At 48.1% G+C, this 25,123-nt stretch overlaps 1 protein-coding gene across 1 annotated transcript; it reads left to right on the forward strand.

Moving 5' to 3' along the window:
• The first annotated feature begins 698 nt into the window (after positions 1-698).
• LOC123097501 (ATP-dependent Clp protease proteolytic subunit-related protein 3, chloroplastic) lies at positions 699-21,946 on the forward strand. The gene is made up of 10 exons (XM_044519264.1): positions 699-1,096; positions 1,662-1,766; positions 19,013-19,135; positions 19,321-19,380; positions 19,990-20,086; positions 20,167-20,240; positions 20,713-20,766; positions 20,849-20,932; positions 21,409-21,531; positions 21,636-21,946. Exons 1-9 carry the CDS (start codon positions 776-778, stop codon positions 21,502-21,504), a joined length of 1,014 nt encoding a protein of 337 aa, XP_044375199.1. The 5' UTR covers positions 699-775; the 3' UTR covers positions 21,505-21,531; positions 21,636-21,946.
• The last annotated feature ends 3,177 nt before the right edge of the window (positions 21,947-25,123 follow it).

A 25,123-nucleotide genomic window follows, 5' to 3' on the forward strand; every position in this document is an offset into this window, starting at 1 on the left:
ACGCGAGAGCGATGTTGCTTATTTTGGAGTTCTTCTTCTGCTTCTTCTTCGATCAGGGGATAGGTTCCAGGTCGGCAGCCTGGGCTAGCAGGGTGGATGTCGTTTGAGTTTCTGTTTATGATTCATCCGTAGCCGGATGTTGATCTTATGTTTGATGTATTCTTGCGGCATTTGTATGCCTTGTATGCATCCCCATATATTATGTAATGTTGATGTAATGATATCCACCTTGCAAAAGCGTGTCAATATGCGGTTCTATCCTTGGTGGGACCTTCGAGTCTCTTTAGGATAGTATCGCATATTGGGCGTGACATCGCTGGTGCAGCTGGTCTGGTGGACGGCATGGAAAGAACGAAATGCACGGATCTTCGATAACAAATTCTCGACGGGGGTGCAAGTCTTCCACCACCTGATTGAAGACATCGACACTTGGACAGCCGGCCGTAAGAAGATCAACAAGATGCTGCATAGACCTCTATAACCAGACTAGACATTAGGATACGGAATGCCGTGGTGCACATTTCGTGCAAATTTTGTAACTAACAGACGTTGTCTTCCTCTCTCATATTCAATGAAAAGCTGCACAGCAGCATTTTCGTCAAAAAAATAGTCAGCCCACAAGGCCCCAAGATTCATTCAGCCCATGCCCTCCTTCAAAGGCCAAGGCCCAGAGCAAACAGACGGCAGTTACAGCGTCAGCTCCAACCAAATTATCCACAGAGTCCCCCTGAGCTCGCTCGCACGCCGCGGCCGGGTAACACCACCACCGGGCGCCATGGCCTCCTCCTTCCTCTCCCTACGCCTCCCTACCCCCTCCCCGCCCACCGCGACGTCGTCCCCGTTCTTCCCGAATCCCCTAGTCCGGTCTGGAAGGTGCAGTCCGCCGTCCTCTACCCTCGTGGCGCGTGTTGCCGGGTCGGCGGCGGGGGCTCCGTCGCCGTTGTTCAACCCGAGGGGCGACCCGTTCCTATCCACGCTAGCCGCTGCTTCTCCAGAGCAGCTAGCGGCAGCTGCGGGTGGCGAACGCCGCGGCGAGGACCACCTTCCGTTCCTCGAGATCTTCCAGAACGCCAAGCTCATGTCCTCGCCCGCGCAGGTGATTTAGCGCTTTCGCGCTCACTTTCTTCGTGCTTGTATGTGCAGCGGTAATGGAGCTGCTGTAGTATGATACGATGCTGGCTCACCACACACACATAAAATGGAAGAAAGAAGAAGCTGAAATTGGAACTTGGTGCTCATTTGGGCGGCTATACTACATGCAAACCATTTTCTGGGATTGTTTTTCTTCTCCATTTTGTTAGTGGTTGTCAGAATTGTGTGATCCATGTCTTAAGTCGTAACACATGTCAAGGCTCTGCTCAGTGCCAGCTAACATGTGTTAATTAGGTTGCCATGGTAAAGGGTTCTGCCTCCATTGAAATAATAACCTACTAGCAAAACATATATCTACTACGTATGTGATTATACAAACTTACTCAGACGAGTACACATATCATGTTGCACACTGAGGTTCCTATCTGAGAACCTGCTTCCTTGCATATAAATGCCTTTGTGCTTTACTTCTGAAATTGTTAAAGTTTACATATGCGGTTCTTGATCTTTGATATGTAGGAGTTTATTGCAAACTGTGCTCTGCTTAACTGAAATTGTCAAACTGGCAGGTGGAACGTTCTAGCAGCTCTTACAGTCAGCACAGTCCTAGAAGGCCTCCTCCGGATTTGCCATCGTTGCTTCTACATGGACGGATCGTTTATATTGGCATGCCGGTATGAATCTGCACCAAGGTTCAGTAGGAAAGCTTTTTGTGGTATTCTTCTATTTTGAATTTGTGGATTCCAAATATGCTGATAAGTATGCATGAGTGAATCAACTAGCCTGGATAAAATATAAATGTTATGACGCTGCTAGAAGAAGGGCGCGAGAGGGCTGGCCGGGGGCCTTTCTGCCCACGGCCGAGCAAGAGGGAAGGGATTTCCTTCTTAATTCTTGCTTGATTAGATTGATACATCTCCTCTCTTTAATATAGAGAGGTTTACTTGACTCCCAAGCAAGGCTTACTTGACCCCTAAGCAAACGACCCTTATCTCTAATTAACCCTAAGACTAACGGGCTATACCGCTAGCCCAGGCCCATTAGGCCCATTACGTACTCTTAACACTACACCCCACCTGGACATGCAACTTGTCCTCGAGCTGCAGCCTAACCAACTTATAACCATGACTCGACGCAACACAAACCTAACACCTAAAAACAAGCCTTTTACTTCTCGGCTTGTTTTATTACTCTCAACCTGAAATGGACCGGAACGCTTTATTTGGGACCCCTTAACAAAAAGTGGACACCATCCGCTCGTTGGACGTGCACATGTACAGCCACCTGGATCCCATGTACACCATCTGGACAAAAGGAGTGCATGTGTAAGGCCACCTGGAAGTGGTCGCAAGAGCGACCAGAAGAAGCGCCCTCGCGGCGGCCGGCGGAATGCAGTGGTGCTACGCGGTGCGCTTCTGTCGGTGACACCCTGCCTTCTCCCCGTCGGACGTCTGTTGGTCTGCACCGCACAGAGAAGAGTGGAGGGTGATGGAGTCCTGGATTAGGGGGTCCTTGGGCGTCCGGGCTATGTGACGCGGGCCGGACTCGTGGGCCGCGAAGATACAAGATGGAAGGCGTTCCCCCGTGTCCGGATGGGACTCCCCTTGGCGTGGAAGGCAAGCTTGGCGTTCGGATATGAAGATTCCTTTCTCTGTAAACCTACTCTGTACAACCCTAGACCCCTCCGGTGTCTATATAAACCAGAGGTTTAGTTCGTAGAGACAATGATCATAATCATACAAGCTAGACATCTAGGGTTTAGCCATTACGATCTCGAGGTAGATCAACTCTTGTAACCTCTATACTCATCAAAGTCAATCAAGCAGGAAGTAGGGTATTACCTCCATCAAGAGGGCCCGAACCTGGGTAAACATCGTGTCCCCTGCCTCCTGTTACCTTCGATCCTTAGACACACAGTTCGAGACCCCCTACCCGAGATCTGCCGGTTTTGACACTGACATTGGTGCTTTCATTGAGAGTTCCTCTGTGCTGTCAGCAGAAGGTTCGATGGCTCCGTCAATCATCTACAACAATGCTGCCGCGAAGGAGACTTTTCTTCCCTGCCAGATTTCTGTCTTTGGAGGCTTCGCGCTGCGTGCCAACTCGATTGGCCACCTCGAGCAGATCGACAGCTACGCCCCTGGTCATCAGATCAGTTTTGGGAACCTAAACTATGTCGCCGACATCCGAGGAGATCTGATTTTCGAGGGGTTCGCGGCCCCAGTTGCCGCTCTGGCCTTAGATCCAGAGCGGGTTGTCAGGTCCGAGGACGGGAGTTTAGAGCCCGCGGGACTCTCTGCAACTATGGAATTTGCTACCGGAGATCCGGAGGGGACGACGTTAGCGGCAAACCCAAAGACGAACCAAACTCTCCTTGACGCTCAAGCGCCGGACACTCCGCCGGACTCTAAGTCCGAACTCTCAGGGTCCTTGTTAAGTAGGCGCGACCAGGAGGCACCAACCCTGGACAGCCCCGCGGACTCTCTTTCCTCTGCCCAAACCTCGCTTTTGAACGAGGCTCTGGACATGATGCGATCACTCGCCATTACGGAAGGATCGCTTCCGAATTATGCCCAGCCCGGACTAGGGGCTGAGAGCAGGGAATTTTACGTCCCACCGACCACCCACTTCATAGCCACTGTCGTAGATTTAAATGACTTGCTCGATTATGCCTCCGAAGACATCAACGGTATGGACGACGATGCCGGAGAGAACAAGGCCAAGACCCTCCGTTTACCGGACGATGGACAGACACTTCCACATATGACGTATACATGGTGGACACACCCAAGGATGACGACGAGGGAAAGAAGGATCCGGATAAGGACAAGCTTGCCGAAGCCCCTCCAAAGCGTCGACGTCAGCAGCGCCGCTCAAAATCGTGCCGTGACAAAGACAACACTACCGGCACCGGAGACGATAATACTCCAGAAAACGTCGAAGACCCCGTCAAGCAAACATCCGAACAGGATGATTGGGAGGAGGGGCAAGTTGACCCTGACGATCCCGTCGAGAACGAGGGCTCGGAGGATAGTAATTACGTACCGATCTCCGAAGAGGACGTGAGCCTCGGCGACGAAGATTTCATCGTGCCGGAGGAACCCCTCGACCAAGAGCGCTTCAAGCGCCGGCTAATCGCCACTGCAAGAAGCCTGAAAAAGAAGCAGCAACAGCTTCAAGCTGATCAGGATCTGCTCAATGTCAGATGGACTAACGTCCTGGCAGCCGAGGAATACGGCCTCGAACGCCCAGCAAAGAGCTTCCCAAAGCGCAAGCTGCTATCCCAATTCGACGACGAGGCCCTTGAGCCCATACCGCCAAAGCATAAAACTGCTGACAAGTCCATCCGACCACCGCGTGGACGGGATAGACCGGCTACTCACGCCGAACACCAGCCCGCGCCACCCCGCCGTAGAGGCAGGGAGGTAACTGCCCCGGGCTATACCTACGACCTACGCAAGGACCTGGACAATATAGCCGGTCTGACAAGATCAATCTATGGATCGAGAGGGCGTTCCCCAATACACGGGGACGGCCATCAGACCTGGCGGGACAGGCATAACCTTGCACGAGCCGAAAACCGTATACAGCCTTCATCCGAACTACGTCGTGATGTCGCCCAATACAAAGGCGCCGTGCACCCCCTATGCTTCACCGATGAGGTAATGGAGCACCAGTTCCCAGAAGGGTTTAAACCCGTGAACATCGAATCATATGATGGCACAACAGATCCCGCAGTATGGATCGAGGATTTTCTTCTCCACATTCACATGGCTCGCGGTGATGATCTACACGCCATCAAATACCTCCCCCTAAAACTCAAGGGACCAGCTCGGCACTGGTTAAATAGCCTCCCAGAAAACTCTATTGGAAGCTGGGAAGACTTGGAAGACGCCTTTAGAGACAACTTCCAAGGCACGTATATCCGGCCCCCGGACGCCGATGACCTTAGTCATATAGTCCAGCAGCCCGGAGAGTCGGCCAAGAAATTCTAGACCAGGTTCCTAATTAAAAAGAATCAGATTGTTGACTGTCCGGACGCCGACGCCCTAGCGGCCTTTAAGCACAGCATCCGCGATGAATGGCTCGCCCGACACCTCGGCAAGAAAAGCCGAAGTCCATGGCAGCCCTTACAGCACTAATGACCCGCTTTTGCGCGGGCGAAGATAGCTGGCTAGCCCGTAGCAACAACAGTACCAGCGACCCTGGCACTTCCGAAGCTAGAAACGGCAACGGTAGGCCCTGACGCAGCAAACATAAGCGTCGAAGCAACAATGATAATACAGAGGATACGACGGTCAAGGCCGGATTCAGTGGCTCCAAATCCGGTCAACGGAAGAAGCCATTCAAACGAAACAAAGACTGTTCATCAAGCCTGGACCGAATACTTGATCAACCTTGCCAGATCCACGGCACTCCTGACAAGCCTGCCAACCACACCAACAGAAGTTGTTGGGTCTTCAAACAGGCCGGCAAATTAAATGCCGAACATAAGGAGAAAGGGTCGCCCAGCGAGGATGACGATGAGGAACCTCGCGCATCGAACACAGGGGGACAGAAGAAATTTCCCCCCGAGGTCAAAACGGTGAATATGATATATGTTACTCACATCCCCAAGCTGGAGCGCAAGCGCGCGTTAAGGGACGTCTACGCGATCGAGCCAGTCGCCCCAAAATTCAACCCATGGTCAGCCTGTCCGATCACTTTCGATCGCAGGGACCACCCGACTAGTATCCGTCACGGAGGCTCGGCCGCGCTAGTCCTCGACCCAATTATTGATGGATTCCACCTCACGCGAGTCCTCATGGACGGCGGCAGCAGCCTTAACCTGCTCTATCAGAACACAGTCCGCAAAATTGGTATTGATCCTTCAAGAATCAAGCCCACAAAAACCACCTTTAAGGGAGTAATACCTGGTGTAGAGGCCCGCTGCACGGGCTCAATCACACTGGAGGTTGTCTTCGGTCTGCCGGACAACTTCCGAAGCGAAGACTTGACCTTCGACATCGTCCCTTTCCGCAGTGGCTACCATGCGCTGCTCGGACGAACCACGTTCGCTCGTTTCAACGCGGTCCCACACTATGCCTGTCTCCAACTCAAGATGCCCGGACCCTGCGGTGTTATAACAGTCAATGGAAACATGAAACGCTCCCTCCGCACTGAGGAGCACACCGCGGCCCTGGCAGCGGAAGTACAGAGCGGCCTTATCATACCAAATAATACATCAGCAGTCAAGCCCCCGAACACTATGAAATGAGTCCGGACTACCCCGCAGCACGACAGTCCAGCTCATCAGGAGCTCGACTAGCAATTCGGCCTCCGTTTCAGCCCCAACCGAATTACGGTATACGTACCACGCGTACATCACTACGCGCTAAAGATACCATGGACAAAGATGGAGGCATAGTAAAGATAAAGTCCAGAATACGGCTCGACTCTATCTGCACCCTGATATTTCTTTTCTCTTATTTTTATTTTTCCAGGTTCCTTACAACCAACATCACCTTTCGACGGTACCAAGGGCCCTTTTTCTAAAGCCCCCCATGAAAACCCGATCGTTGATCCTTTCGAAGGATAATACGCCAAGGAGAAAAGCAGCGTAGACATGTGGCAGAGTATAAAGGATCTTTAAAAGATCACCGCTTCCCTCTTTAGGACCCATACACAGCTTTCCCTTGTGCTCGGCATGTAAAATAGTCTCGATGCTCATCGCATTATTTGTAAAAATACGTTTTGACGTATCAATCAAACTATAATGGAAACAGTTTCTCGCCCAACCTATTCGGTACTGGCTTATTTCTTAATCTGTATTCCCTCTTCTTCGTCCGGTTGCCATGTACACCTCGGCTCGACTTAAATCGCCAGGGGCTCCATTGGGCCACGTACGTTTCTTCAATAAATAATAATAAGTCCGAACACTTTTATAGTACAATTCGGCGTCTCGAACATAGCATTATATGCATCGGCTCCGAATCATGTCTTTGGTCAATAGTTGGGTTGCCCGGCTCCTGTGGTTACTGCCTTACGTTCCGCTTGATCAGCTAAGGTAGTAAAGGGAGAACTACTGCGATTGTGTTTCTGGTTCATCCGGACAAACACCTCAGTAGAGAAAGTCGAAAACTAACTGTCATGATGCGGCGAGAGCTGGTCAGCTATTCGGTGACTAAGTATAGATCTTTTGCATTTTTTCCGCATCACGCGATAGACCGGCCTTCACCTGGTCAGGCATTTACAGCACCCAAGTTCGGATAATCGAATAATACTAGGGGCTGCGCCTACATTCACATTGTCAAACTCCCGTGGCTAAGTGAGAGTGATAAAGCCACATAGTCCGATTGCTTGGTTCGCCGCACTAACACCTCCTTCATGGACCAAATTGATGGGTCAAGTGTGTTTAAGTGCTATTCCGAACACCTCCGTACTACCTACGTGGGGGCTGAAGCCGACGACTGGCCAACTCTCAGATACCATAAACGGCCGCACAGGAGGAAAATAATTTGAGGCAAAATAAGCAACATATTATACATCAGCCTTGTTCCATAATACAATGTTCGGACAGCAGGGATACATTCATTCAAAAATAATGTCCTTTGAGCACTGGCCCTCTACAATGCGGGATCCTTCGAGGACGTCGTCAAAATACTGCTCCGGCTTGCGGTGCTCTTTGCCCGTGGGCGGTCCCTCGGTGGCAAGCTTGACGACGTTCATCTTCACCCACTGCACTTTGACACGGGCGAAGGCCATCCGTGCACCTTCGATGCAGACCGACCGCTTCACGACATCGAGCCGGGGGCAGGCATTGGCCAGCCGCTTCACGAGCCCGAAATAGCTGCTGGGTATGGGTTCGGCGGGCCAAAGACGGATTATAACATCCCTCATGGCCAATCCGACCATCCTATGCAGTTCGGTCAATTGCTTAAGTTGATCGCTGAGGGGCACGGGATGCTCTGGCGCGAGGTACTGCGACCAGAACAGCTTTTCCGTCGCGCTCCCCTCTTCGGCTCGGAAGAACTCCGCAGCATCAGCAATACTCCGGGGCAGGTCCGCAAACGCTCCTGGAGAACTCCAAATCCGGGTCAGCAAGATATACTTTCTTCTCACAAATTTGCTCTGCATGTTAAAAGCCTCACCCGCCGCAATCTGCTTCGCCTCTTGGATCTCCTGGCAGGCGCTTTGGGCTTCGGTCCGGGCTTCCTGTGCACTTTGGAGGGCCTTAGCAAGTTTGGACTTTTGATCCGAAATCTTGCGCTCTAAGGACTCACATTTGCCTATCGCATCCTTGAGCTCTTGCTGGACTTCCCCCACCCTTGATTCATGTTTCAGGCGGGCGGCTCGTTCCTCTTCCGCCTCCTTCTTGGCTTCGGCCAGCGCGTTCTTGAGGGCTTCGACCTCCGAAGCGTCAGCTATGAACATAATTATAAAACTCATTCAGATAACAAATCTGAACTGATCTCAGTTCAGACGTGTTTCGGCATCACATACCTTGCTTTTCCTCTAACTTCTGCCTTAGCTCGGACGCTTCGGCGGCATGGGAAGCTGACGCCTGCATCACAGCCTGTTTGATCAAATAGATATATATATTAAATCTCCTGCGAGAATTCTTAGATCCTCTGTTCGGCCTTTTTTCGCGAACACCGAACAGAGTCTCATGGGCTACTATCTATACACGGGCATTCTGATGAGGAACACTAGATGAGAAGAAAGAAAACACATGCCAGATCTGTTTGGCTACTTCTAGATGCTTCCACTCTAGTGTAGTATTTCTTTCCTTTTCTTTTCTATCCTACCTACTGTTTTCTAGAGTCTTCTAGTTGTGAGTAGCTATGAGTAGAATGGTGAAACTTACATAATGTTTTCTAGAGTATTCCAGCTATAAGTAGAAGTATGTGAAGGCTTCCCAAAGCCCTATAAATAGAGGTCGTCGCCTCTACTTTGGAGGCAGACTATGTACCCCTACCTATAATAGAACTTGTTGTTCTTATCTAAGATCTTGGAGTAGATCTTGTGCCCTAGGAGTTCTGGATTGAACTCTTGCTGCCCTATCAACCTACATTCGCCTCTAGAGCGATATCTAGCGCAGCACGTTGAAGCTGTTCCTTCAACACTTGTGTTGTACACATTGTAGCAGCAAGGTGGAGTTGCTCCTCCACAAACTTTGTGCTGCTTCAGGTGGTATCAGAGCCTCGTTGACCCATACTAGTTCTTGCTGTCCTCTTCGAGAGTAAGTTGCAGCAAACAATGGAGCAATTGGAGAAGAGGATGGATGCTGCTGAACAACAAATCAAAGAGCTGCGTGAAGATCTTAATAGGAGATTTGACCAGCTGGTTGAGATGATAAGAAAGGGTGTCCCCCCTGCTACCAATGAAGGAAATTCATCTAAAGAAGAGGAAGATGTTCATCAAGGAAGAAGGAGAGGTAATCTTGGAGCAAGACCGCCACGACAACATGTTGTTCAACGTGCTTCAAGAAGGCCAATTTATGTTGAGGCTTCTGAAGGTGAAGAATATGATGATGCCCTTGAAGAGCCAAATCTCTACGCATATCGGAGAGCACCCAACCCTACATATGCAAGAGATACATACAAGGTGAAAGCTGAGATCCCAAGTTTTAATGGAAATGTTGACATTGAAGGGTGCCTGGATTGGTTATATGAAGTGGAGACTTTCTTTGAGGTCATGGAGGTTCCGGAAGATCGTAGAGTTCCTTTGGTCGCATACAAACTGAAAGGAGGAGCCGGTGCATGGTGGCATTGCGTTCAAGAGGAGCGCAGGCTGAGAGGAGAACCTCGTGTTAGAACTTGGCGACAAATGAAAGGCCTCTTGAAAGGGAGATTTTTGCCCGCTGATTATGACCAGATCCTATTTATCCAATTTCAAAATTGTGCTCAAGGAAATAGGACTGTTTCAGATTACACGGAGGAGTTTTTAAGGCTACAAGTGAGGTGCAACCTTGTTGAAACTGAAGAGCAACAAGTTGCAAGGTACATCAATGGTCTCAATGATGCTATTCAAGATCGATTGATGATGCAACAAATCTGGTCCGTTGATCAAGCACAAGCTCTAGCCTTAAAGGCCGAGAGGTTTGTGAGGATGAGAAAGACAACTAAGGCTCCATATCCTCCATATCCTCATACCGAAGGCTCATCTAGGAGCCAACCTAATAGAGTGGAAGAAAAGACCACTCCACCAAAGACAACAGCCCATCCCGAAGCAAACTAGAGGCAAGGGTAATGCAAATGAAGGCCCAAAGTGCTATAAATGTGGTAAAGAGGGACACATATCCAGTGGCTGCCCACTAAGGAAATTTGTTAACACGACTATCCATGATGATGAAAGCGATGAGGAAGAATACGAATCTGAAGATGTAGACGGACAAGAGGTTTGTCAAGAAGAAGGTGAAGAGGTGGTATGTGTGATCCAGCGTGTCCTATGTTCCACACCACAACTCGATGACACACAACGGAAGAAAATATTTGAGAGCAAATGCACGGTGAATGGCAAGGTATGCAAACTAGTGATTGATAGTTGCAGCTGCGAGAATCTTATCTCCCAGAAGTTGGTGGACCATTTAAAGCTTGAAACCCATGATCATCCAAATCCCTACACTATTGGATGGATCAAGAAAGGAGTGAATATGAGGATCACCAAACAATGCAACCTGCCACTTTCTTTGGGTAAGCATTATCGCTCAAATGTGTTGTGTGATGTGGTTGACATGGATGCCAGCCATGTTCTTCTTGGGAGGCCTTGGCAATTTGATGTGGATACTACACACAAGGGCAAGGAAAATTCTTACTCTTTCATTTGGAACAAAAGAAGGATCATTATCTTACCAAACAAACCCGAAGGTAATACCTCTAAGGAGGAGGGGAAAACTATGTTAACTATCTCCCATACCTCTCATGAGTTTATGGAAGACTTGAAGGAGGCAGATTTGTGTGCTGCACTTGTTGTAAAGGGAGAAGAGCACCTGACTGTTGAAATTCCAGCAAAGGTACGTGGTTTATTGGCAGAATTTCAGAACATACTTGGGGAGCCACATGGCTTGCCACCGATGAGAGAAATTCAACATAGAATTGACTTAATTCCGGGAGCAAGTCTTCCTAATCTTCCACACTATCGAATGAGCCCAAAGGAGCATGGTATATTGAAGGAGAAAGTGGAGGAATTGTTGCAAAAGGGGCATATTCGAGAAAGTATTAGCCCATGTGCTGTACCAGCTCTACTCGCGCCAAAGAAAGATGGATCTTGGCGCATGTGTACGGACAGTAGAGCCGTTAACAAGATCACCGTAAGGTATAGATTCCCTATTCCCCGTCTGGATGATATGTTGGATCAGCTTAGTGGAGCAAGAGTGTTCACAAAGCTAGATTTAAGAAGTGGATATCATCAAATCCGTATAAGACCCGGGGATGAATGGAAGACCGCCTTCAAGACAAAGGAAGGGTTGTTTGAATGGCTAGTCATGCCATTTGGACTCTCAAATGCACCAAGTACCTTTATGCACTTAATGAATCAAGTCCTTTAGACCCTTCTTATCCCACTTTGTTGTGGTCTATTTCGATGACATCTTGATCTATAGCAAGGATGAGGATGAACACTTTGATCACATTCGGAAGGTGCTAGAAGTACTAAGGGAAAATGAGCTCTACTTCAACTTGAAGAAATGTGTTTTCCTGCAAACACAACTTCTTTTCCTAGGATTCGTCATAACATGTGACGGCATTCGTGTTGATGATTCTAAGGTTGAAGCAATCCGAGAATGGCCAACTCCTAAGACCATTTCTGAGGTAAGAAGCTTTCATGGCCTTGCAACTTTCTATAGGCGATTTGTTAAGAATTTCAGCACTATCATGGCACCAATTACCGAGTGTTTGAAGAAAGGAAAGTTCCAATGGGCAGAAGCAGCTGAAGCTAGCTTCAATGAGATTAAACAAAAGCTATCACAAGCTCCTGTCTTGGTACTACCTGATTTCAACAAGACTTTTGAGTTGGAGTGTGATGCAAGTGGAGTAGGCATTGGAGCTGTCCTATCTCAAGAAAGGAAGCCCATTGCTTTCTTTAGTGAGAAGTTAAGTGAAGCTAGACAGAAATGGAGTACCTATCAGCAAGAATTATACACCGTTTTCAGAGCGTTGAAAACTTGGGAAGTCTATTTGCTGCCTAAAGAGTTCATTGTTTATAGCGACCATCAATCCTTGAAGCATTTTAGAAATCAAAAGCATGTTGACCGCATGCTAGCAAGATGGGCAACATATCTTGAGAGGTTTAACTATCTCATCGTGCATAAATCTGGAATAACTAACAGAGTGGCCGATGCTTTGAGTCGTCGTGCATGCCTCTTGACTGCTTTTGAAGCTGAACTTCCGGGCATGGGTCAAATAAAGGAGTTGTATGAGGGTGACGAAGACTTTGGCCATGTTTGGGTAAAGCACGCAAGGGGCCAACCATTAGGTGATGACTATTTGATGCAAGATGGATATCTCTTAAAAAATGATCGTTTGTGCATTCCAAGAAGTTCTCTACGTGACAAGCTGGTTAGAGAGCTCCATTCAAGTGATCTTAGTGGCCATGTTGGACGGGACAAGACTATCGCTAACCTGGAAGCTCGCTACTTTTGGCCACAACTAAAGAAAGATGCTGGAAAGTTCGTTCAACGGTGCCCCGTATGTCAGACCTGCAAAGGCCAAGTCCAGAACACAGGGTTATACATGCCTTTGCTTGTTCCTGTTGCTCCATGGGAGGACATTTCTATGGACTTCGTCTTGGGCTTGCCAAGAACAAGACGAGGAAGTGATGTTGTATTTGTGGTCGTGGATAGATTCTCTAAGATGGCTCATTTCATCCCATGCCGCAAGACAACGGATGCTCATCATGTGGCAAACCTATTCTTTCGAGAAGTGGTCAGACTTCATGGAGTTCCAAGGTCCATTGTCTCAGACCGTGATAGCAAGTTTCTTGCTGCATTTTGGCTCACTTTGTGGAAGCAATTCAACACTGAATTAAAATTTTCTAGCACTGCTCATCCACAAACAGATGGACAAACGGAAGTGGTGAACAAGTTTTTGGGTAATCTGATCCGTTGCATTTGTGGAGAAAGAAAGGGGCAATGGGATTTGGCTTTATCTCTTGCAGAGTTCTCCTACAATAACTCCAAGCATAGATCCACAGGAAGGAGCCCTTTTTCCATTGTCTACACTAAAGTTCCAACACATGTGGTGGACCTGGTGAAGCTGCCATCAAGGCTGCCTTTAGGTGTTAAAGGGAAACTTAGGCAGCGAAGGTATGGGCCCTTCTCTATCATGAGGAAGATAAATGATAATGCTTATGTGATAGATCTTCCAAGTGACATGGGTATCTCCAACACTTTCAATGTTGCGGACTTGACTCTCTACCATCCAGAAGAAGCGCTCTATGAAGATAACTCGAGGGCGAGTTCCAAACAACCAGGGGAGAATGATGAGGAACACTAGATGAGAAGAAAGAAAACACATGCCAGATCTGTTTGGCTACTTCTAGATGCTTCCACTCTAGTGTAGTATTTCTTTCCTTTTCTTTTCTATCCTACCTACTGTTTTCTAGAGTCTTCTAGTTGTGAGTAGCTATGAGTAGAATGGTGAAACTTACATAATGTTTTCTAGAGTATTCCAGCTATAAGTAGAAGTATGTGAAGGCTTCCCAAAGCCCTATAAATAGAGGTCCTCGCCTCTACTTTGGAGGCAGACTATGTACCCCTACCTATAATAGAACTTGTTCTTATCTAAGATCTTGGAGTAGATCTTGTGCCCTAGGAGTTCTGGATTGAACTCTTGCTGCCCTATCAACCTACATTCGCCTCTAGAGCGATATCTAGCGCAGCACGTTGAAGCTGTTCCTTCAACACTTGTGCTGTACACATTGTAGCAGCAAGGTGGAGTTGCTCCTCCACAAACTTTGTGCTGCTTCACATTCCCCTTATATAGCTAACGGGCACTGTATCACATACCTCAAAGCCTCTCAGAAGGCTAGTGTAGGCCTCGTTCAACCCGCTTTTTGCGGACTGAACCTTTTCAATCACCGTACCCATAAGGGTACGATGTTCTTCCACAATGGTGGCGCTCTGAAGCGCTCCCACCAGAGTGTCCGGCGCCTTCGGATTGACGGAGGTCGCCGGTGGGGTGGGCACGCCCCCTTCTTTCGAAGGAGGCTGCTCATCTGTCTCCGGAGCCGTGTGGTTATCCGGAATGACATTTGGTTGGGGGCCAAATTGGACATGGCCCCCGTCTCCGGTCTCCATGGGGGTCGGTTCCCCCATGTTCTCGGCAGTAGGGGTATCACCCTTTGGCGCCGTCTTGGCGGCCTCCTGCACCTCTCCCTTTCCCGGAAAGGTCCTTGGGACAACACCTCGGTTTTATCCGCAGCAGTGGGGGAGGAGGCTGGTGGAGGTGACTCGCTCTCCATCATGTTTGGACCCAGCGAGTTCCCAGAAGATGAGGATCGCTGGGGGAGGTGACGAGCCGGACTGCAGCACGCAATTCAACGTGTCACAACCACAAGGCGAAAAGCCGGATATATATACGGTACCTTTGAATACTTACGATCTGGCCTGGGGCGCCACCCGTGGATGTCGTCGGCGTCCGTATCGGAATCATCCGTAAGGGAGGTTTTCCCTTTCTTGGACGCTTCCGCATCTAGATCCACGGAAGCTGCCCTCTTCTTCTTTTCCCCCTTAAAGGGGGAATTGCTCTCTTCCTCCTCTTCATCTTTGTCATGAGAGGAGAGAGTTTCGGTGTCTTCAGACACTACGTCCGAAGCGCCTTTACGGCGGAGGCCACCCTTGGCCTCCTTACTCTTCTTCTTGGCCTTCTTTTTCGGCGCCTGATACGGAGCCGGGACCAGCATCCTCGTCAACAGAGGAATAGCTGGGTCTTCGGGCAGCGGAGCCGGACAGTGAATCCGTTCCGCCTTCTTCGTCCAGCCCTGTGGGGAGAAGGGGAAGTTTAGTATGCTCCTTGGACTTACAAAGTAAGGTTATCAAAGAACTTACGGGGGTCGCTGCGTGAGTGCAGTCATGGCCGAGGTCTTCGGTTGTCTTCGGCCACGTCTTCTGGGTCTTGAAAAGCAGCTTCCACATGTCTTCGTGCTTTGTGCCGAAGAACCGCTGTAGGGTCCGGGGACCGGCCGGGTCGAACTCCCACATATACTCTTGACGCGCCTGACAGGGGAGAATCCGGCGAAAGAGCATCACCTGGATCACACCGGCAAGACTGGTATTCTTTTCTACCATGCTCTTGACACGCCTCTGCAGCGTCATCACCTCGTCAGACGATGCCCAGTCCAGACCCTTGTTGAGCCAGGATGTCAGCCGCATTGGAGGCCCGGACTTGAACTCGGAAGGAGCAGCCCATGTGGAGTCACGAGGTTCCGTGACATAGAACCACTCCTGCTGCCATCCCTTCACGGTTTCCACGAAGGTGCCCTTGGGCCAGGTGACGTTGGGAAGCTTGCTCACCATGGCACCTCCGCAATCCGCGTGTTGACCATCCACCACTTTCGGCTCCATGTTGAAGACCTTGAGCCATAGGCCGAGTGGGGGCGGGGGGGGGGGGGGGATGCGGAGGAATGCCTCGCATACGACGATGAAAGCCGAAATGTTGAGGAAGGAATTCGGGGCTAGATCATGGAAATCTAGCCCATAGTAAAACATGAGACCGCGGACGAACGGGTGAAGGGGAAACCCCGGTCCGCGAAGGAAATGGGGGATGAATACTACCCTCTCATTGGGCTTTGGAGTAGGGACGATCTGCTTTTTGGCCGGAAGCCGATGGGCGATTTCCTTGGCCAGGTACCCCGCTTCCCGGAGTTCCTTGATGTTTCCCTCCGTAACGGAGGAAGGCATCCACTTGCCCTGCGCTCCGGATCCGGACATGGCTGGAGTATTTTCTGGGAACGAAAAGGATTGAAGCTTGGGCGCTAGAGCTCGAGGGCGGATGGGCTGAGGAAGAGGAAGGCGTGGGGTAAAAAGGGGGATCCTTATCTCCTTATAAAGGCAGTGAATATCAGGCGTCCCCCCACAAGCCTTAAAGCTCGCCTATTCCCAAGGGGTCGTGCGGACGGCACGGTTGGATTTCCCAAGCCCGTATTGATGAGAATCCCGTAATAAGGGGACACGATCTTTGCTTTGACAAGACGTGTCAACGGAGACTGCGTCTCGAAACGCGAAATGGGAGAGAGGAAAACGATTCGAAATAATGAGGAGGCCAGATGTAACGTCTCGCCAGCAAAACTGTCAGTAAAGACGTATCGTGCTTTTTGATTAAGTATTATGCCCTTGCGGTGGAGTGTTGTGACTATTGTACAGAGCCGGATATAGTTCTTGTGATCAACTACTTTGAAGTGTTCGGAGGAGGAACCCGCCTTGCAATGCCGAAGACAATCTGCGTGCCGGACATATCGTCATTGAAGCCTGGTTCAGGGGCTACTGAGGGAGTCCTGGATTAGGGGGTCCTCGGGCGTCCGGGCTATGTGACGTGGGCCGGACTCGTGGGCCGCGAAGATACAAGATGGAAGGCGTTCCCCCGTGTCCGGATGGGACTCCCCTTGGCGTGGAAGGCAAGCTTGGCGTTCGGATACGAAGATTCCTTTCTCTATAAATCGACTCTGTACAACCCTAGACCCCTCCGGTGTCTATATAAACTGTAGGGTTTAGTCCGTAGAGACAATGATCATAATCATACAGACTAGACATCTAGGGTTTAGCCATTACGATCTCGAGGTAGATCAACTCTTGTAACCCCTATACTCATCAAAGTCAATCAAGCAGGAAGTAGGGTATTACCTCCATCAAGAGGGCCTGAACCTGGGTAAACATCGTGTCCCCTGCCTCTTGTTACCTTCGATCCTTAAACGCACAGTTCGGGACCCCTACCCGAGATCTGCCAGTTTTGACACCGACAGAGGGCTTGCGATGGAGAATGACGAGGAGGGGTGCGCCCCCCCCCCCCAACCGCCGATGTCGCAGACTTTGAGGTCGCTGCCCGCGGGGAAAACAATATGCCCGCCGCCCATGGGGGAAACCGCATGCCCAAGATCCCCGACGCAGCGGACGAGATCGAGGTCCTTTGCGCAGCGAAGGGCAACTTGGAGGAGCGGCAGCTGCAGACCACGCATCTCCCGCACACGCTGATGCGCTAGGAGGCCGCGCGCAGCAGCCTGCAGCCTCACCGCCGTCGACACGTGGTGGGTAGCGATCCAAGACGGAAGCGGTGACGGCGACGGCGGGAACTTGATCTGCTGGATGGGGACGCCCTGGGACGGCGGCGGCGCTGATGAGAACGAGGTCGTCGCAGTCCCGTCGTAGGACATCCCATACTGGTACGAGATGACCGGCGCCGTGGTCGAGGGCGGCGGCGGCGGGGGTAGCTGTTGTTGGTGTGGCGGCGGAGGAGATGGTTGCTGGGGAAGCGGCTGGGGCGCATAGGGCCCGACGAGGAAGGCCCTGATGCCCGCCATGGCCTGCCGTAATTCCAGGATTGCGGCTGTCATCTGCTCCGGGGTGAGGACGAGGGCGGACGGCGCCGGGGCAGAGGGTGCAATAGCCCCTGAGGACGCCAGCACGCCCAATGCCGGCACGCCTGCTGTGTGGGGCAGCAGCACTGATGAAGACGCTGGTGGCGGCGGGTAGGTGTGCGGCGGCGGCGGCGGGTGGGAAGAACTCGGTGGAGGGCTGGACATGATCGAACCCGGGAAAGTTGATACCAGATTGTTATGTGGCTGCTAGAAGGAGGGCGCGAGAGGGCCGGCCGGGGGCCTTTTTGCCCACAGCCGGGCAAGAGGGAGGAATTTCCTTCTTAATTCTTGCTTGATTAGATTGATACATCTCCTCTCTTTAATATAGAGAGGTTTACTTGACTCCCAAGCAAGGCTTACTTGACCCCTAAGCAAGCGACCCTTATCTCTAATTAACCCTAAGACTAACGGGCTATACCGCCAGCCCAGGCCCATTAGGCCCATTACGTACTCTAACAATAAATGATGCAATGTTATATCCTGAGCTATCAGACAGACAGACAAACAGTGAAACCACTGTTATAATAGATGAGAGGAACTGACCTTTATTACAGTTCATGGTTTGTATTTTATCTCCTTGCATGCGTCAAAAATAAAAAGATAGACTGCAATACCATGAGCCCTGTTTGGCGAAGCCAGTCAGGCAGTCACTAATGGACGGATTATAGAGTTTAACAAAGTTTTGCTCCTCACCAGCCTGCTGTCTTAATTCTTACCGTCATTCAGTATTTACAAATTTAGATTACAATGTGAATAGGTTATTAACTTTTATTTTGCTTAATCAGGCATAAGGTTAGGATTTGCTACCTGCGTATCTCTGATTTTGTTATAATTTGTACACTAAACCTATAATTTTGCAAATGTTCTCTTGATTGTATGCAATGGCGCTAGTGCAATAAAGATCTCACACTGCCAGTACAGAGGACATGTTAAATCAAATGCCCCTTTTGTTAAATTACATACTTCTGATCCCAGGATACATATTGCTCGTAGCTTAGTTTCTTCCACGTACCCAGTTTCCACTAGTGGCTCTGAAGGCAACATTTCCTGCATTAACTCACACTTTGACCCTCTACCTTTTCCACTGTGGAAAAGAGTATTCATAGTTTGTCCTATGTGGATGTTGGCTCACTTCCCTTGTATGTTGAACTGCACTTGAATTGCCTTTCTTAATGTAGTTTGCTAAATCCTGTGATTGATGCTAGGTCGACGTCTGTTTTCAGTGTACTTGTGAAAATCCTGCAGGTGTTAAAATGGTAGCTTTATCATAGATGCTTAGCAAATTGTTTTTGTAGAACATGTTATAATATCTGTTATTATGAGACTGTCAGAACTAATAACTTAATGAGCTTATCTCTTCTTGCTTTGGTAGTTGGTTCCAGCAGTTACCGAGCTTATTGTTGCCCAGTTGATGTACCTTGATTGGATGAATAGTAGTGAGCCTGCATATATATACATCAACTCAACAGGAACGGCTCGTGATGATGGTGAACCAGTAAGCAAGTTTATCTTCAATTCATGATTCATTGTCGAGTGTGCTCTCTAATTGTGATTAAGTATCTTATTAAATGTGGCTTACTTATACCATGCTAAATGTGACAAATTATGATGTCTCATGTTGCGTTATTATTCGTCGTCATGATGGTCATTGGTCTTAGTGAAGTTCCTTTTATAAATTAGGTTGGAATGGAGACAGAAGGTTTTGCTATATATGATGCCATGATGCGGATGAAAACTGAGGTACCATATTTTGCATTTACTGCATGTACTTTAGCAGTTCAATATTAATTGTTACATTTATTGGTTTTTGTGTTCTTGTCTTCCAGAAAGCATTATGGTTTGCTAGTGACCAATAGCCAAATGGAATGACCAGTTTGTTAATGAATGGTCTTTGATCACCTTTGTAAACTACCCGGAACATGTTAAAGATGAAGTGGCTTTGTTCTCATTATTTATGCATATATTCAGCAAGAAGTTGGTTCTAATATATAACTGGCCACTTATTTGTACTGATGTTTGACAAAATATTAGGTGCAACCATGCTTAAGGTGTGATAGTTCAAACTGGCTTTGGTTGGGCACCAAATTAACATGAATATGCTGGTTTTTTATGTCTACGAAGTATCTTAGAAGCAACTAAACATATCTTTGATGTATTAGAATGATTTTGCCTGTGTACCCTCATGGTGGGTTGCACCTCTATGTTGCCCTGATGTTTTGAACCGGGCAAAATATCATTGACATAATATTAGGATTAGCTGTTTGTGTTTGTAGAATTCACTCTTAGTGTTTTTTGTACTCTGTAAATTCTGTAGACACTAACTTGATGGATCTACTATTTGCTCTGCAGGTTCACACACTTTGTATAGGAGCTGCAGCTGGTCATGCCTGCCTTGTCCTTTCAGCAGGGAAGAAAGGCAAACGCTATATGTTTCCCCATGCCAAAGGTAGTAAAGTGGAGGGACTATGGATCAGATTTTCTGTTGGTTGATTCTTGCTGACAACAGAAAATCTACTTTCATGTCAGCTTTGATTCAGCAACCTCGTATTCCTTCATATGGGATGATGCAAGCCTCTGATGTTGTTATTCGTGCAAAAGAGGTAGGAGCTGTGATTTCATTTCTTATTAGCTTGTACTCTTGAATCAAACATGTATGCTAGCTAGTGCTGTCTGAGCAAGTGATTAAGCATTTACTTTTATTAAAAGGGCAGCCTGGTGCACATAGCTCCCGCTTGCACAGGGTCCGGGAAAGGGTCCGACCACTTTGGGGTCTTTTGTTACTTTTATTACTTCAGTGAAAAAAAACATCGAAGCTTTGCTTCCACTCTAAGAATATCTCAATAGTGAAAAACGAATCCAGTCAATATTGATGTGGTCATGCAAATATTGCCTGTGCCATTGATTTGTGCAATTAAAACCATTTGCTAAGTCATGAGAGATGACAAATTTCGATAGTATGGTATTATACGCTCCTCGACATAAAGTTATATCATTGTCTGTAGTATTTTGTCAGTTTCCCAGATTCATGGTTCATCTTGAGTCGAAATTAATACCTCCTGTTGCTTCTTGTAGGTCGTGCACAACAGGAACACCCTGGTCAAACTTCTAGCAAGGCACACTGGAAATGTACGTACAACTTGTAATCATTTACTTGTACAGATCTTTATTTTTTTCCTTTTTCAGTTGGGATATAACAGTTCTTTATCAGCCACCGGAGAAAATAGACAAGGTGATGAGAGGGCCATTTTATATGGACTCTTTGAAAGCCAAGGAGTTTGGGGTAATTGACAAGGTATTTTAATCTCTTTACCCAAGGCAACACAAGCAACCTTAGTTTCTGGTGCACTCTTCCAATCAATGTCCAGTTTGGGCACCAAATCAACATGAAAATTTCTGGAAAAGAAAACGATGATGTGCCATGTAAAGTTTCCAGTAAAATATCAAATTCAAGTGTTAAGAGACAAAATAGACTGTTTACAGTTAATAATGAATTTGACTTAAAGCTTCTCACAGGTATCATTAGTTAGAGTATGTTATGAATTACATATAGTTGGATGAGTGCACCAAAAAGGGTGATCTGATGGCATGAGTTCGAGGTGTTACTTGCTAGTATATTTATTGTTTAGGCAGTGATAGTGAGACTGCACATTGTATTATTATGGGACCTTGTGAGTTACACATGTGATGGTAGGGTGCGAAGATGTGCGGGGGTTGCACAGAGTCTTACTCTAGGAAAATGAGCAAATACTTAATGTTGTATGATGTCAGATCCTTTGGCGCGGTCAGGAGAAGTACATGTCTGACATGCTCTCCCCTGAGGATTGGGACAAGGTTGCTGGAGTCAGAGGCCCCGGTGGAATGTGAAGTTGTGCACTGGAACTCGAATACTTGGTAAGATTTTCCACTGTGTAATTGCTGGGCATTATATTTGCGTTAATTTCAACCCTACCTAAGATGTTTGGTGTATAATTGTTGAGAGGTTTGACAATGTGCAGGTTAGGCCTTTGAGCTCGCAGTCGCAGGGGCTGAACGAACAATCTTGCCTGTCGACAGGTTGTCAGAGCCGAGGGTACCTATTGTACGGACTATGGACAAGCTAGATTAGAACTTGGACGATCATGTTAGTGCGTATGTTCTCGGGATTGGAGCTAGCGAGTGTTTTGGGTGGAGCTATTGTTGTTGGTCTGCTCGTTTGCCAGTCCAGGTTTTGGTACTCTGCTCACTGTTGGTGCATAGTGTACACGGTTTATGGACCCAAAGGGGTGGATGAGGAAAACAACCGAGATGAAAATGTTATCAGCACGAACATGATGTGTCTTTTCTTATTTATTTTTTTACTGCAGGGGAGCACGAACATGTTGTGGACTGAAACGTTGCCATCGAGGGCCTCTTTGTTTTGCAGGATTCTCAAAACGCAGGAATAGAAAAATAAATATAGGATTGGATTGACATGTCCACTTGAATCATATAGGATTAACAGAGTGTGTTTGATGGCATAGAAAAAACAAATGGATTGTAAAAAAAGGATTTGGAATGGATGCAAGATATCCTATGAAATGTAATACAAATGATTCCTGATGATTTTTTTACAGGATTCAACCCTACAAACTAAAAAGACAATTTTAGAAAAAATTCCTAAGGATTCTAATGTTCTAAAAATCTTATAGAATTCCTTTGAATCAACGGAGTCCTAAAATTGTCACACGGTTGTTGTGTACATACTAATTGGCATTGTAACTCACAATCATTGCCTAAACAATGATATTTGTTAAAATCTCGATATTACAACCGAAACAAATGAAATTTAACAAAGTTTCAACCAAACCGAACGAAATTTTGAGTAAACCTAAACTAAGCTAAGCGAGGTACCGAACGGTGACCTCATAGGCATGGTACCAAGGCCATTGGCACCTCCATCGTCATCCTTCTAGTGACGGGAGGCCTGCTAGGCATCGCGGCAGCTCTGATCGACCATCGATGGACGCTCGCGGCACAACCGCTTTACCGCCTTCGCCTGGCACAGACGCCTGGCCACCTCTGCCTGGTGGCAACAGCCGGTCGCGGAGTCCGCCTGACACCGCTCGTCATTGCCTTAGAGTCGGGCCAAGCATTCAAACTCGACCAACCCCACTTTGAGGAATTGGTCGCTCATCCGACGATGACAACGTGCAGAGCTCTCCGCGGTTGTCCTGGATCGATCAATGGCCCATGACTCCACGAGCATGGGGTCCGCGCGACGTCCAACCACGCGAAAAATTTCCAACACCGCGCGTTGTGCCACTCCAGACGCGCCACCTCGGAGGTCGCCGTCACTGTGGAGGATGAGCCACCGTCGGCACCACCGAGGTAGTAGGCGAGGCGGTTGTGCGCCCTGGAGATCACGTGGAGTGCAACTCCTGCTTTTGCTCGATGACCGGGCAGGGAGGCTGCTTGTCCTTGATGGCTCCACCGAGGTAGCAGGCATGGCGGGCGCACGCCTTGGAGATCAACAGGGAGCGCGACTCCTCCTTCTACATGGCGACCGGGCGCCACTGGCCCCAGACTGCCGATGGGACGGGGAGGGCATCTCCTCCTTGACGGCAACTGGGCGCCACTGACTCACGGACTACCGATGGGGCGGGGCGGCGGCACCACCTCCTGCTGCAGCGGAGATGACTACAGGGAGAGCGGAGTGAGTGTTCTAGGTGAAGTGTGGAGGTTTTTTTTACATGAGCCCGCGTTGTCGAAGGTCTACATGGCAGACGCCCGGATGACCTTTAACCTCCCCTACATTTAATTCCAGTCTGTGAGATTTCAGACGTCCGGTCCGATCCAAACAAATTTGGTGACCTAGTTGAATTGATAGAGGCAAAGGTGTCCCGTCTTTCGATGAGATGGTGGCTATCGTTTTGGAGGAAGTCGACTTTGACGATCCGACTACGAACGTGCGAGGACGTCGCGCCTTAGCAATCGCTAAACCAACTCCGAAAGGTTATTGACCACGCCGGAGCACGATCAACCTGACCACGAAGGTCTGTTTCCTGCAGGCAAACGAAGAACAAGCAAGAAACTAAGATGGCAATCTGGATATTGCGAATATAAGAGGAAAGCTTTATTGATCAAGGTGGGGTTCTGTGACGCCTTTGTCTGGTCGTTGAATACAAACGAAGTACGTGAAGTTGCAGCTATGGCGAACTTTAATCTAAACAAAACCCAAAGTCTAAACGGTGCCCTAAGGGCTGTATATATGGAGGAAGAGGGGGGAATTTCATGGCCCTTGGGGAAGGGGTCCGAAACCAACCCTATCTCTTGTTTCCCCACACATGTGGACTCTAAAACCAGCCTATACTTATGTATTTTGAAATTACATGGGCCTGGCCCAATAATAAGGTGACGCAGCACCTAGAATAGCCTCTGGACGAAATTTATGAAGTGGCATCTTGTATATTTCGTCCAAGGCTTCATGCACTCCTAATGGTGGCTTCAAAGTCCTCAAATTATCACTTGTAACTCCATTCTTGTTCCCCTCGCGCATGCCATCATCTCCATGCTTGGTCTTGCTCCAGTGTTCGTCCCTCTTATCCATGACATGCCTTTCATTTGTAAGCAAAACAAATGTATCCAATTTAGGCAGCATCATATTCTCATGAACATTAGAATCATTACCAAGAAACGAAAGTACCTGATAATTTAATTGGCGTGCGCAAGCTCTAGTAATTGGTCCAGTATGTATAGTAGCAGGGGCTGTGGGTGTAACAATGGTATTGATGTCCTCATCATCCTCCCCTTCTTGAAATGAAGTCGTCCTCGATGGAAGCTCATCTTCCTCACCCAAATAAGGCTTCAAATCTGTAATGTTAAAAGTGGGACTAACCCCAAAATCTGCAGGCAGCTCAAGTTTATATGCATTATCATTTATTTTCTCTAACACCTTAAAAGGACCATCAGCACGTGGCATTAGCTTTGATTTGCGCAAATCAGTAAATCTATCCTGACGCAAATGTAACCAAACAAGATCTCCAGGTGCAAACACAACATGTTTTCTACCCTTATCTCCAGCAAGTTGATATTTAGCATTCATACGCTCAATGTTTTCCTTAGTTAACTCATGCATTTTTAAAATCAATTCAGCACATTGTTTAGCATCAAAATTAACCTTTTCCGAAGATGGAAGAGGCAACAAATCAATAGGTGCACGAGGTAGGAAACCATACACAATTTCAAAAGGGTACATCTTAGTAGTAGAATGCAATGAACGATTATAAGAAAAATCAATATGAGGCAAACATTCTTCCCACATTTTCTTGTTATTCTTCAAAACAGCCCTAAGCATGGTAGACAATGTTCTATTGACTACTTTAGTTTGTCCATCAGTTTGGGGATGGCATGTAGTACTAAAAAGCAGTTTAGTCCCCAACTTAGCCCATAAACATCTCCAAAAGTGGCTAAGAAATTTAGTATCACGATCTGAAAAAATAGTATTTGGCACACCATGCAAGCGAAT

Source organism: Triticum aestivum, chromosome 4D (genome assembly GCF_018294505.1).
Source record: "Triticum aestivum cultivar Chinese Spring chromosome 4D, IWGSC CS RefSeq v2.1, whole genome shotgun sequence".
In the NCBI taxonomy this organism is placed as follows: Eukaryota; Viridiplantae; Streptophyta; class Magnoliopsida; order Poales; family Poaceae; genus Triticum; species Triticum aestivum.

Bases quoted from the DNA above. Each gene is read 5' to 3' on its own strand.
- LOC123097501 (XM_044519264.1), top strand. From the start codon at position 776: ATGGCCTCCTCCTTCCTCTCCCTACGCCTCCCTACCCCCTCCCCGCCC. The intron at 20,087-20,166 runs GTAGTAAAGTGG...CTTTCATGTCAG, and splicing joins TATGTTTCCCCATGCCAAAG to CTTTGATTCAGCAACCTCGT. The intron at 20,933-21,408 runs GTATTTTAATCT...GTATGATGTCAG, and splicing joins AGTTTGGGGTAATTGACAAG to ATCCTTTGGCGCGGTCAGGA.